The sequence below is a fragment of the Bombina bombina genome, chromosome 2 (assembly GCF_027579735.1).
Source record: "Bombina bombina isolate aBomBom1 chromosome 2, aBomBom1.pri, whole genome shotgun sequence".
Lineage (NCBI taxonomy): Eukaryota > Metazoa > Chordata > Amphibia > Anura > Bombinatoridae > Bombina > Bombina bombina.
In genome coordinates this window covers 1062790581-1062805562 of record NC_069500.1, presented here as the reverse complement: position 1 = coordinate 1062805562, position 14982 = coordinate 1062790581, and the positions used below count along the sequence as shown (strand labels likewise).

The 14982-nt window shown below is 40.7% G+C and overlaps 1 protein-coding gene across 1 annotated transcript in view; it reads right to left on the bottom strand.

Annotated features, from left to right (window-relative positions):
- NAA15 (N-alpha-acetyltransferase 15, NatA auxiliary subunit) overlaps positions 1-14982 on the bottom strand; it is a 430544-nt gene that overhangs the window by 25210 nt on the left and 390352 nt on the right. The window contains exons 18-19 of the mRNA XM_053703678.1: positions 2401-2544; positions 1855-1952 (exon numbers count right to left, since the gene is read on the bottom strand). Of these exons, the coding sequence (XP_053559653.1) occupies positions 1855-1952; positions 2401-2544 (242 nt within the window). The remainder of the gene's footprint in view (positions 1-1854; positions 1953-2400; positions 2545-14982) is intronic.

Below are 14982 nucleotides of genomic sequence, written 5' to 3'. Positions count from 1 at the left end.
AATGAACTGAAAAACAGTTATAGCATCAAACTTTAAAACAACACAACTTTTAGCAAAGGTTTGTTCCCATTAGTAAAATAACAATAATTAAATTTGACATAAAAAATACAAAGCAACGTTTTTATTCACAGTCACTATAAGAATTCTCACAGCTCTGCTGAGAGAATTTACCTCCCTTAAAAGAAGTTTGAAGCCCCCTGAGATCTGTCAGAGATGAACCGGATCATGCAGGAAATATAAAAGTAACTGACTGGAATTTTTTGATGCGTAGCAAAGAGCGCCAAAAACGGCCCCTCCCTCTCCCACACAGCAGTGAAGAGAAACGAAACTGTCACAAATAAAAGCAAAAAAGGCTGCCAAGTGGAAAATAATGCCCAAATATTTAATCACACAGTACCTCAGCAATGTAAACGATTCTACATTCCAGCAAAAACGTTTAACATGATAATTAGTTATTAAAAGGATTAGTGACCTTTAACAGAGTAGTTCCGGTGAAATACCATCCCCAGAATACTGAAGTGTATACATACATGTCATTTTAACGGTATGGCAGGATTTTCTCATCAATTCCATTCAGAAAATAAAAACTGCTACATACCTCAATGCAGATTCATCTGCCCGCTGTCCCCTGATCTGAAGCCTTTACCTCCCTCAGATGGCCGAGAACAGCAATATGATCTTAACAACTCCGGTTAAAATCATAGTAAAAAACTCTGGCAGATTCTTCCTCAAACTCTGCCAGAGAAGTAATAACACGCTCCGGTGCTATTGTAAAATAACAAACTTTTGATTGAAGTCATAAAAACTAAGTATAATCACCATAGTCCTCTCACACATCCTATCTAGTCGTTGGGTGCAAGAGAATGACTGGGACTGACGTAGAGGGGAGGAGCTATATGCAGCTCTGCTGGGTGAATCCTCTTGCATTTCCTGTTGGGGAGGAGTTATATCCCAGAAGTAATGATGACCCGTGGACTGATCACACATAACAGAAGAAAAACAATGATTAGAAACTACTCCTGTCCTATGTAGAGAGATGAGAACACTGAAGTAACAAACTCAAAAATATATGACAATCATGAACGCAACAAGATGTAAAAGGCAAGAATGACCAAGCCAAAATATTGTGTATGAACCAAAAAATAAGAATATCAATCAAATATGCCTTTCTTTGAACAATAACGTTTAAAGGGACATTCTACACCTTAGTCATCTTAAAGTCTTACCTTAAAAATGCTCCAGTTCCCCTTTCTATATCATTCAGCAGGAAAGGTTATTTTAAAATGAATATTGTTTCTGACCACTTTGAAATGGCTGCTAACCTCCGCCCACTGGTGACATCACGATCCAGGCTACATCTAGGCACACTGATGAATAGCATTGACAGTCTGTTGAATCCAACTAGTGAGCCTTTTGTGACTGGATGGCTTATGCAGCCCAGATCATGATGTCATCAGTGGGTGGAGCTTGGCAGCCATTTCATAGTAGCCAGAAACTATATTTATTTTAAAATAACTTTTTTTTTACCGTTCCTGCTGCATAATATAGAAAAGGTGCAGGAGCCTAATTCTAGCTTAATCTAAGGTAAGACTTTAAGATGACTACGGTGTAGGCTGTCCCTTTAAGTGACCAATGCATTGCTGGGAGCTAGCTAAACATATACGATGAAATAATGACAAAAAGCATATTTGTGCAGCCAATTAGCATCTAGCTTCCAGTAGTGCATTGATGCTTCTGAGTCTACTTAAGTATGCTTTTCAACAAAAGATACCAAGAGAACAAAAGAACATTTCTAGAGCCATTCTTAAAAAAAAAAGCTATTGTATACACAATATCAGGCTATGGAAAGCTTACCTGGAGACTTCTATTAATGAGTGATTCGTCTACTGCTGTGGACAATTCTATTGCTCGTCTCTCACTAGAACTATCCAGGTAATACATCATTTTGGCAGCTAAGAAAAAAAGGATGTAGTAAGAGATATTTGTTAGTGTGAAATAAATATATTTACAGGTTAAAGGGACATTGTACACTAGATTTTTCTTTGGATAAATGTTTTGGTAGATTAACCATTTATATAGCCCATCGGGTTGCTGCTGATTTTTAGACTCCTAACCGAGCCGCAAAGTTTTAGATGTATACTGATGTCTACAGACTCCCGCTTGCTCCTGTTTGTGTAATGGGTCTTTTCATATGCAAGGGAGGAGTGGAGTGTGTCTTCTCTTCCTGCTTTCTCAGCCCATTTCAGAAGGTGTCCCAACCTAACCTCATAAACTGTGCTAAAGTGGGAGCTTCTAAATATATTAGATCAGTATCTGTGCATATTTTTCTTTATAGCAGTGTCTATTACATGCAGTTATAGGGAAATGGGTGTATACTGTCCCTTTAAACAACCATCCTACCTGATAATCTGTGTGGTATGGAGTTTATATTTTCTTTCAGAAAAGCATGGTTAAAATCTGCAGGGGTTGTTTCTCCAAACAGTTTTTTCATCTCTTCTTTTAATACCGTCCTAACTGATTCATGTAAGTCTTTGCTTTCCGATACTGTGTCACACAAAAAATGCAAGGAAATCATCATCATTATATAGCATAAAATAACAGAAAATAATAAAAGACATTAATGTCAAAATTAAGCTTTCATGATTCAAATAAACATGCAATTTTAAACAATGTCTGTGATAAAATGTGCTTCATTCTCTTGGCATTCTTTGTTGAAAAGAATACCTAGGTAAATTTAGGAGAAGCAATGCAATACTGGGAGCTAGCTGGGGACTGCACATACACTACTGTGTAAAGGTTTTAGGCAGGTGTGAAATAATACTCTAAGAATGCTTTAAAGAAATTTAAATGTTTTTTTATTTTATCAAGTAACAATGCAAATTGAGTGAACAGAAGAACAGACAATGTATACTTACCTGATAAATGAATTTAATTTATGGTGGTGAGAGTCCACGATCCATTACTCCTGGGAATTACTCTTCCCTACCACTAAGAGGAGGCAAAGATTCTAAAACTCTCTAAAACCCCTCCCACCTCAGCAGTACCTTAGTCTAATGTATAGCTGAGCACAAATCGGAAAAAAAGTATTAAGAGAAAACAAAATAGGAGTAGGGATAAAAAAATGCGTGCAAAAGGGGAAAAAAAGCAACCCAGAAAAAATACACAGTGTGGGGTCTTGTGGACTCTCACCACCATGAAAGAAAATAATCAGGTAAGCATACAGATGGTGAGAGCCCATGATGCATTACTCCTGGGGGCTAATACCCAAGCTGTGGAGTCCACAAGTAATAAAGGGTGGGACCTAATAAACATTTTTTCACTGAGAAACTAAATCCACACCTACAAAAGGCAATACAAAATAAACAACAGGCAAAACAAATCTACTGGAGACAATTGCCTGACGTTCATCCTACAAAAGACTGCTTCAGAAGATGCAAAAACATCAACATGGTAGAAAAAAAATACAAAGAAGACCAAGTAGCTGCCTTACAAATTTGGTCCACTGATAAAACATTCTAACCAGCCCAAGAAGTGGCAACAGATCTAGGTGGAGGCTGACCTGTCTCCAAGAAAGCTATATGAAAATAAAGCTTTAAAAAAAAAAAAAAAGAAACAGCAGATATTTCCTGCTCTTTTATAGAGCCAGCAAAAGGAACAAAGTTTGTCTGAAATCCTTAGCAGTGTCTATATAAAACTTCAACGCTCTAATAGAATCCAAAACATGAAGAGATATCTCTGAATAAACTTATATTGTCAGAAAACACAACCTTATCAGGAAGGCAAATATAAGGAGGAACAAAAGAAAGAGTAGAAAACTCTTCTAGCAGATAAAATGGGTAAAAGAAACAAAACTTCCAGAAATAAGTTTAATATCCACCAGATGCATAGGTTCAAAAGGAGAAACCTGCAAAATTCTCAAAACCAAATTAAGGTTCCAAGAAGGAAAATTTTGATAATACCAGGCTTAATTCTAGGCAGAGCTAAAGCTGAATGTCAGGAAGATTAGCAAACTTCAATCGGAAAATAACTAAAAAAGGGCAGAAAACTGACCTAAGAACTGACGGGTAAACCCTTATCCAAAAAGCAAGAATCTTAGGAATTCTAAAAGAATGCCAAGAAAAACCCTGATTTGAACACCAGAAATAAAGGCCTTCTAGACCTTTAAATTAAAAATTCCCCAAGACACGGATGGATAGTTCAAAGACAGAGAGGGTATCTGATGCTATCTTCATGCCATCAAGCTGAGAGATATGGGTGAAAAAGAAAGTCTGGATGCAAAGCAAGCAGCAAAGGAGAGAAATTGTAAAACAGAACCAGATCTGCTGACCGAGTTCTGCAGAAACGGGCTGGAGCAATTAAATCACCAAAGCTCTTCCTGCCAGATATTTGCAATTACCCTGGGAAAACATTTAAGAGGTGTTCAAATATCCCTGGATCTACACAATACCTGAGAAATTTGAGATTCAACAAGAAGTCATCAGAACTATCTCTGAGTGAAACAGGCATACCACCTACCAGAGCCTCTGGATCGGGGGCCACATCAACATGCATACTTCGATGGGAGAGAAGACTTTTTGGACTGCTTAGGCCTGTTCCAGATAAACCTGTTATTCTCCAGAGTATATAGACTGACCTGGTATTTAGGTTTGCAGCCTTGCAAGCAGAGGGTTTAGTGCTCAAGTGCAGTTATAGGCGCTGGAGCATTGTGCAAAAGCTATTTATTCCCAGATGAAACCAAAGGAATTCTGATACTGGGTGGAGGAAAAACTATTTCTGAGACCTGTTCTGACGCCGGGACAAAACACAAATCTGAGCTTTAGATATACCATTGGACTTCTTGTCCTTAACCCCCAGACACCATAGAAATAATGGAAACCAAATAAAACATTTCCCTTTAAAGAGTGAGAAAATTAGATGGAATTAGAAATCATGTGGCAGACCAAGATTCTATCCATAATGCTCTACTGGAAAGAACAGCTAAAGACATACTCTAAGCCAGTGATTTTCAACATTTTTTTTGCTGTGGCACACTTTTTTACATTAAAAAATCCTGCGGCACACCACCATCCCAAAATTTTACAAAATCACACATTGTAGCCTAATACAGTATATATATATATATATATATACACATATATATATATATATATATATATATATACACACACATACACACTGTACTGTGCTGTCATGCCATACAAACTATACATGACATATTGACATTCATTCACAAACAATCATAATGATTGTCTGTGAATGAATGTCAATGTCATGGTTGTAAATGATGCCTGATGAGCCTGTCACATACCTCCCAATATTTCAAAATTTGAAAGAGGGACAACCCCTGCACTGTTGTCAGTCTGCCGTGGCACACCTGAGGATCTCTCACGGCACACTAGTGTGCCATGGCACACTGGTTGAAAAACACTGCTCTAAGCCTTAATTAATGATGTCAAAAAAGACCACAAAAGAAAGCATTTGCACATTTACACAACATAAAAAGGGTTTATAAAAAAAAAAAAAAAACTGCACAGAAAGACTATTTCCAAAACTTCAAGCAACAGCCGCATCAGTACTAGATATTACTGTGCTGAAAATATAACTTGCTTGCAAAATATGCCCTCCTAAGGAAGGATTTTAACTTCCTATCTAAAGGGACTATAAAGGAAGAACCATCTTTCAAAGAAATGGTAGTACATTTAGCCAGAGTAAAAATGGCCCCAACCACTTTGGGAACAGCCTCCCAAAGCTCAATAATAGAAGCCGGGATAGGATACAAATTCTTAAACATTGCAGAATGAATAAAAAGGTATAGCTGGCTAAATCTCTGGAAATCTCAGAAACTGCAACATGGACAAGAAACATATCAAGGGATTTAAACAAGGGTTTCAAAAACACAGTATTCTAAAACACTTGAAGGGATATGAAACCTAAAAAAAAATCCTTTTTGTGAATCAGACAGAACATACCATTTTAAAAATGTTTCCAATTTAATTCTATCATCAAATTTGTTTCACTCTCATGATATTCTATGTTGAAGAGATAACTAGGTAGATGTCCGGAGCACTACAATAGCATAAAATAGTGCTGACATACATGGGTTCTTAATAATGGGTAACATCCTTACAAAACTACTGCTCTATGGTGCTCCAAAAATGGGCCGGCTCCTAAGCATACGTCCCGGCTTTTCAACAAAAGATACAAAAAAAAGAACAAAGAAAAATTGATAATAAAAGACTAGAAAGTTGTTTGAAATTGCATGCTCTTTCTGAAACATGAAAGAAACATGTTGGATGTCATATCCCTTTAACTGGTATATCCCCATATACTTTAGTATTATTAACCTCTACAGTAAGTAAGCAAAAAATGCCCATAAGTTTTTGACATGAACCCGTATCTCGAGAACTTGGCAGTCCGACAATCTGCCATGAGATCCAACTCCGGCCGACCCCCTGTGATAATGAGATTGGAGAATATTTCCGGAAGGAGTGTCCACTCACCCGGACGAAAAGTCTGCACAGAAAAACCGCCCAGTTGTCCACACCTGTGGATGTGGATCACCGACAGACAACAATAATGGGTCTGATGAATTGGGCCGAAGCCAACTGAGGCCAGGTCTGAAGGGCAGAAAAGATTACCCTCAGCTCTAGGATGTTGATGGGAAGGAAAGACTCTGAAAATGTATTCCCCTGTAACGGGAATCAATGCGAAGATATCGGGATAAAAAACAAACAAACCGGGCAATCTGTCTCTTAGGTAGTTTAACTATTGCCAATGAACTTAAAATGTTAAACTATGAAAACAGCATCGTTACACGTAATTGTCAACCTGCCATACAGTACACAGACAAACTCCGCCCTCCGTGGGCATTTCAATAGCCAACTCCCGGTCTTTTAGTAAAATGGGAGAAATAACTAAATGAGCCGTCATAAACTATACACTGAAACAGTAAATGCACACAGCCCTACATCAGAACCTGAAGTATCAGAGCTCCGCTATTAAGGGTCCTCCAACAAACAGTGTAAATCGTCACAATAGGAGCCCTTAATAATAATATAGCCCTTTGTGATGACACACTCCCACCGCATCTCCTGAAAGCCGAGTGGTACAGAGTAAAGAGGGTAGCCCTGACAATAAAGATCTATTTCCCCACTGTCAGATAGGTAATAGCTACAGCCTTTTCTGAGTTAATGAATGTCCCAGAAAAATAAAGAGCTGCACATACCTCTATGCTGAGCGACAGCATGACCGGTCCCACAGGATCAAGAGGTCTTCTCCCTCCTGCAGTTCTGTGGAGACATACAGGGTCTTAGTTAATATCTTCTAAGACCATCATCTGAAGGGCAGCACTCAGTATGGGAGGCGCAGTGAGAATTTAATCCCACCAGTTCCCATTGCTTTAAAGCCACCTGTAGCTCTACTTTTTTCTAGAGGCTGACAAGGATTACGGCTACACCCTATAATAAAATAGCACTCACTGGTACCATTTTAAAAATAAACTCTTGATTGAAGAATCTAAACTAACACCTCACTTTACTTCTTCCTATCACTAACACGGGCAAAGAGAATGACTGGATTGGGAGGGAAGGGAGGAGCTATATATACAGCTCTGCTGTGGTGCTCTTTGCCTCCTCCTGCTGACCAGGAGGCGTAATCCCACAAGTAAGGATGAAATCTGTGGACTCATCGTATCTTTAAAAATAAACAAATGTATGCTTACCTGATGAATTAATTTATTTCATGGTGGTAAGAGTCCATGATCCATTATTCCTGGGAATTACCTTCCCTACCACTAGGAGAAGGCAAAGATTCCCAAATTCCAAGAGTGCTATATAACCCTTCCCACCTCTATGGTAGTGACGTATAGCCAAGCCAAAAAGAAATGGGAAAAGGAAAGAAAAAAAAGAGCAAAAAAATATAGGAGCTGTGAAAATAGATGTGCCAAAACATAAAAACCCCCCACCAAAAACAAGATGGGGTCTCATGGACCACCATGAAAGAAATTAATTTATAAGGAAAGCTTAAATTATGTTTTCTTTCATAAAGGTGGTAAGAATCCACGATCCATTACTCCAGGAACAAAGCTGTAATAAGGTGGGATAAGAAACATATTTTTCCCATAAAGAAATTTTTGTTTTTTCATGCAGCCTCAGAAGAAGCGAAGACATCTAAAATGGTGGAATTTTGTGAAAGTATGCAAGGACAACAAAGTAGCTGCATTGCAAATTTGGTCAATAGAAGCTTCATTCTTGAAATCCCAAGAAGTAGCTACTGATTTAGTAGAATGGGCAGTAACCCGATTAGGAGGGGACTGACCTGCCTTCAAGTAAGCTTTATGAATCAGAAGCTTTAACCAAGAAGCCAAAGATACAGCAGAAGCTTTCTGACCTCGGTTAGAACCGAAAAAGTGGGAAAAAATCTTGAAGTTTGTCTGAAGTCCTTAGTAGAATCAACATAATACTTCAAGACTCTAACCACAACCAGATTGTGAAGAAGCCTCTGAAAAATTCTTAGGATTAATATATAAAGAAGGGACAACAATTGCCCTGCTTAAATTATACGAGGACACAACCTTAGGAAAAAAAATCAAATGTGGTACTTAAAACTGCCTTATCTTGATGAAAAATCAGATAAGGAGAATCACAAGAAAGAGCAGAAATCTCAAACTCTTCTAGCAGAGGAAATAGCTGGAAGAAAAAAAAAAGACTTTCCAGGAAAGAAACTTAATGGCCTCCTTATGCATATGCTCAAATAGTGGAAACTGCAAAACCTCCAGCACCAATTTCATGTTCCAAGGTGAAGAAATTGGTAAAGATGAGCAATTTTCTTGTGACACAAAACAGAAAATGCAGAATTCTGACCTTTCAAAGAACTGGCAGATAAACCCTTATCCAAACCATCTTGCAAAATTTGCAGAATTCTAGGAATCGTGAAAGAATGCCAGGAAAAACCATGAACAAGACACCAAAAAAAAGTTTTCAAACTTTATAATATATGTTCCTGGTTACTGACTTCCAAGTCTTAATCAGGGTCTCAATCACAGAAAAGTAGTATGTTTAGCCAAAGTAAAAATAGTCCCATCTACCTTAGGGACGGATTCACAAAGCTCAATATTAGAAGAGAATACATTTTTTTAAAACCTTGCAGAAGGATTAAATGAAGACCATTCTTGAAAAATAATTCCTAGCCACTGGAAAAACCAAAGAAGAGTCCTTAGCTGGCCTATCAACATACACTTCTTTGATCTCTAACATAAGCAAAATCTCCTTTAATAAAGAACAGAAGTGATAATTCTTAAATAAAAAGGAGGAAGTATCAGAGACGGTATTCAGAAGCTTCATTAGCGTCATGAGAGACAAGAATAACAAATGATGCTTACCCGATAATTTAATTTCCATCTGTATGAGGAGAGTCCACGGCTTCATTCCTTACTTGTGGCAATACAGAACCTGGCCACCAGGAGGAGGCAGACACCACAGCCAAAGGCTTAAATACCTCCCCCACTCCCCTCATCCCCCAGTCATTCTGCCGAGGGATCAAGGAACCGTAGGAGAAATATCAGGGTATAAAAGGTGCCAGAAGAATAACAAAAATTTGGGTCTGCCAACGGAGACGGGGGCCATGGACTCTCCTCATACAGATGGAAATGAAATTATCAGGTAAGCATAATTTATGTTTTCTTTCTTAATATAAGGATTACAACTTCATTCCTTACTTGTGGGAAACATATACCCAAGCTCTAGAGGACACTGAATGAAAAATGGGAGGGTAAAAGAGAGGCGGACCCTATACTGAGGGCACCATAGCCTGCAAAACCTTTCTTGCAAAAGCTGCAAACCCCTCAAATTTGTAAAACTTTGAAAAAGTATGTAAGGAGGATCAGGTAGCCACCCTACAAATCTGCTCCATAGAGGCCTAATTTTTGAAGGCCCAAGAAGAAGCCACAGCTCTAGTTGAATGAGCCGTAATCCTCTGAGGAGGCTCATGTCCCGCTGTCTCATATGCTAAGCGGATAATGATCCTCAACCAAAAAGATAGGGAAGTGGAAGAAGCCTTCTGCCCTTTATGATTCCCAGAATAGACAACAAACAATGAAGAAGTCTGTCTAAAATCTTTCGCAACCTGAAGATAGAATTTCAAAGCCTGAACCACATCCAAATTATGAAGTAATCGCTCCTTCAAAGAAGAAGGATTAGGACACAAAGAAGGAACCACAAGCTCCTGATTGATGTTGTGATCAGACACAACCTTAGGGAGAAAATCCAACCCAGTGCGATTAACCGCCTTATCAGCATGAAAAACTAGGTAAGGAGGCTCCCATTGCAAGGCCGCCATCTCAGAGACTCTGCATGCAGAAGCAATAGCTAATAGAAAAAGAACCTTCCAAGACAGTAACTTAATGTCAATCGAATGCATGAGTTCAAACAGAGTCCTCTGCAAAACCTTAAGAACCAAATTCAAACTCCAAGGAGGAGTGGAATGTCTAAACACAGGCCTGATTCTAGACAGAGCCTGAACCAAAGATTGTATATCAGGAAGCTCAGCGAGCCTCTTGTGTAATAACACCGATAGAGCCAAAATCTGTCCCTTTAAGGAATTAGCAGCAAGTCCCTTCTCCAAACCGTCCTGGAGAAAGGAAAGAATCCTGGATATCCTGACCTTATTGCTGAGAAAATCCGCTTCCCAGTTGTCCACACCCGGAATGTGGATCGCTGACAGCGAGCAGTCGTGGGCCTCCGCCCACTCCAGAATCTGAGATACTTCCCTCATGGCTAGGGAGCTTCTCGTCCCCCCCTGATGGTTGATGTAAGCCACCGAGGTACTGTTGTCCGATTGGAATCTGATAAACTGGGACGAACCCAGAAGAGGCCAAGCCTTCAGAGCATTGAAGATCGCTCGAAGTTCCAGAATGTTGATCGGGAGAAGAGACGCCTCTAGAGTCCACAGGCCCTGTGCCTTCCTGGCACCACAAACAGCTCCCCATCCTGATAGACTTGCGTCCGTTGTCACAATCTCCCCGGATGGTCTCAAGAAGGATGCCCCCTGGGACAGGCGATCTGGACAGAGCCACCAAGAGAGCGATTCTCTCGATTGGTTGTCCAGAGAAATCTGTTGGGATAGATCCGAGCGATCACCGTTCCATTGCCTCAGCATGCACAACTGTAGAGGTCTGAGATGGAACCTGGCAAATGGGATGATATCTATGCTGGACACCATGAGCCTAATCACCTCCATACACTGGGCCACAGATGGCCTTAAGGAGGTCTGTATGGCAAGACTACTGGAAGTAATTTTGCAACGTCTCTGGTCTGTAAGAAATATCTTCATGGATACAGAATCTATTATCATGCCCAGGAATTCCACTTTGGTACTGGGAAAACGAGAACTCTTTCCTAAGTTTATCTTCCATCCATGAGATTGAAGAAGAAGAGCAGCTCTCAAATGTTCTTCTGCCAGCTTGCAGGACGGAGCTTAAACCAGAATTTCGTCCAAATAAGGCGCTACTGCAATACCTCTGGATCTCGCTACCGCGAGCAGAGCCCCCAGAACCTTCGTAAAGACTCTTGGAGCAGTAGTCAGACCAAAGGGGAGAGCTACAAACTGGAAGTGCTCATCCAGAAAAGTGAATCTTAGGAACTTGACGTGATCCTTGTGTATTGGCACATGAAGGTAAGCATCCTTCAAATCCATCGTGGTCATGAACTGTCCCTCTTGAACTAAGGGCAGAATAGACCTTATTGTCTCCATCTTGAACGATGGCATCAACAGAAACTTGTTTAAGCACTTTAGGTCCAGAATCGGGCAAAACGTACCCTCCTTTTTTGGGACTACAAAAAGGTTTGAGTAGTATCCCAGACCTCTCTCTTCTAGAGGTACTGGTACAATGACTCCTAGGGAGGAGAGATCCAACACGCACCATAGAAAGGCGTCCCGCTTCTCTGGTCTTGAAGACAGGTTTGAAACCTATCCTGTAACCCTGAGCAATGACCTCCGGAACCTAAGGGTCTTGCACATCTCCCAGCCAAGCCTCCAAAAAAAAAAAGAGATAGTCTGCCCCAACACGATCCAGTGACGGATCGGAGGCCGCCCCTTCATGCTGATTTAGTCTCGGCGGGCTTCTTGGTCTGCTTGGACTGATCAGGCTTTGCGGAAGGCTGATGGCATTGGGACTTATCCAAACGAAAGGGACAAAAATTAGGACCCTGTCCTTAAGCTTTATTCTTCTTATAAAAAGGCGCCCTTGCCCCCTGTCACGTGGATATGATAGAGTCCAGTCCTGGACTGAAAAGAACCTTCCCCTTAAATGGAAGGGAAAGTAATCTAGATTTTGAAGTCATGTCCGCAGACCAAGACTACAACCATAGAGACCTATGGGCTAGAACAGAAAAGCCTGATGTCTTGGCATTCAAGTGTATAATCTGCATATTTGCATCACAAATGAACGAATTAGCTACCCTAAAAGTCTTAATTCTTTCCTGAATTTCATTGAGGGGAGTTTCCACCTCGATCATCTCCGGCAGAGAATAACACCAATAGGAAGCGGCTCCAGCCATTGCAGCAACCACCGCAGCAGGCTAAAATAAAAATCCTGTGTGCTGAAACATCTTTCTTAGCAGAGTTTCTAGCTTCTTATCCATGGGCTCCATAAACGACGAACTATCTTCAAGCGGGATAGTAGTGCACTTAGCGAGCATGGAGATAGCTCCATCCACTTTAGGGATAGATCCCATAACTCTAATTGGGAGTCAGGAACCGGGAACAATTTCTTAAAGGAAGAAGGGGAAAAAGAGGATCCAAGTTTTTCCCATTCATTCTTAATGATATTTGCCATCTTTACGGGAACCGGGAAAGTTTGTGGCACCACCCTGTCCTCATACACCTTATCAAGCTTAGGAATAGAAGGTTCCTAGGGTAACTTGGGTTCCGGAACCTCTAACGTAGCCAACACTTCCTTTAACAGAAAGCGTAGGTGCTCTATCCTAAATCTAAAGTCTGGTTCCTCCACAGCCAGAGGCCTTGAGGCAGCTGATTCCGACTCAGAAAGACCTCCAGGGCAAGGTAAAGCACTAAAAGCCGAAGACACTGCCGTTTGCAACTATTCAGTAAAGTCTAGCGGTAACAGGTCCCCTCCTGAAGGAGGATTAGTAGTGCAATGGGGAGCAGCATGAGCATGTGTAAAAGGAGATGATTGCAGGGAACGCACCTCGCGGGGCAGAGACCCCCTCAGAGGAGGACGGCTCAGTGGTACTAAACATCTTGTTCTTTTTAGATATAAGTACTTTATCAAGGCATGTGGAACATAATTGAGCAGGAGGGTATACCGTAGCCTCTTCACAATAAAAACAGGTATTAGATTTGGTTAAAGAGGGAGTACTCTCTAACACATCAGAATCATCCATAGCTGTGCTTTTACGATGGACTACAGAAAAATAAATGGCACCTTTATACCCCCAATGGCTGGGGAACTCACCACCTCCTATGACCCAGGCCCCACAGAGAAACCGCTTCGTCTCCTGCAAACCGCACGGTCAGGAAAGAGGAAGTTAACAAAAGGCCACAACCCGGTCACATGGAGTGCCACGCAGGACCGCCTCTGCTGCAGAGAGAAAAGCGTGCCAAACTGACAGGCTGCGCAAGTTATCCAAAACGAAAGTAAACCTGAATGTTCTCACATCTGCCAGAGCCACATCTCACACATGTTGCAACATAAAACATAATAAAGTAAATCATGTATAATCCCCTCCCGGAGATATTAACCCTTGATTCCAAACATATAAAGGCATCACACTGTGACCCTGTCTTCTTACGTTCATATAAGACAAAATGAAACGATCTTACCGGAATCATCGCCATGGAACAGACACAGCCTCTCAAGTTTGACAGTCTTGTAGCATCGCACCCGACATGGACTTGAGTGAGAGAAGCAGGCAGTGAAACTCGTCAACACTGATTGCTTAGGAGTTGTTAATACGAGTCTGGATGGTTTCACAGAAAGACTCTCTCTGCATCTCCAGACCCTAACATTCGTCAATGCTCTCACTGAGAGGCTGACAAGACTACTTAAAACTTCAGTCCCATAGCGAAGAGTACTACCCTCCATAAGAGACTACGCCAAATCTTCTGACACTTCTCTGCCATCCTTCTGTGATGAAAGGCAAAGAATTAGTGGGGTATGAGGGGAGTGGGGGAGGTATTTAACCCTTCGGTTGGGGTGTCTTTGCCTCCTCCTGGTGGCCAGGATCTGTATTCCCACAAGGAATGAAGCCCTAAACTCACCTCATATTAAGATGGAAATTGCTACTAGTGGAAGGCATATCTTGTACTGATCTTTTACGCTTACTTGAACGGGGAATGACTGCCAACATTTCAGATACTGTAGCTTTAATAAAATCGAGCAATTTAAGCCTGGCCTTCCACGCTTAAATTATCGGTAGAAAGGTGTTCAGTAATTTCAGCTTCCAAAGGAAGATTAGAGAAAGATTCAAAAGATTTCATAGTGAAAAAACAAAGAGAAATAACCCCAATCAACAAATGAGCTTTTAGAGAATGAGTATACAATAACCCCTCCTGGAATCACAGCTATAGCTGGAAGCGCCCAAACAAATAGAAATTTAAAAGAAAAAAGTCCACATGCATGTACCCATGCGCCCCACACACTCACCCATACCCCGCATGTACCCATGACCCGCACACAGCAATGTGCATACCAGCGAGCATACGTGTGGCCAGGAAACACAAAAACATAATTTATGTAAGAACTTACCTGATAAATTAATTTCTTTCATATTAGTAAGAGTCCATGAGCTAGTGACGTATGGGATATACATTCCTACCAGGAGGGGCAAAGTTTCCCAAACCTTAAAATGCCTATAAATACACCCCTCACCACACCCACAATTCAGTTTAACGAATAGCCAAGAAGTGGGGTGATAAGAAAAAGTGCGAAAGCATATAAAATAAGGAATTGGAATAATTGTGCTT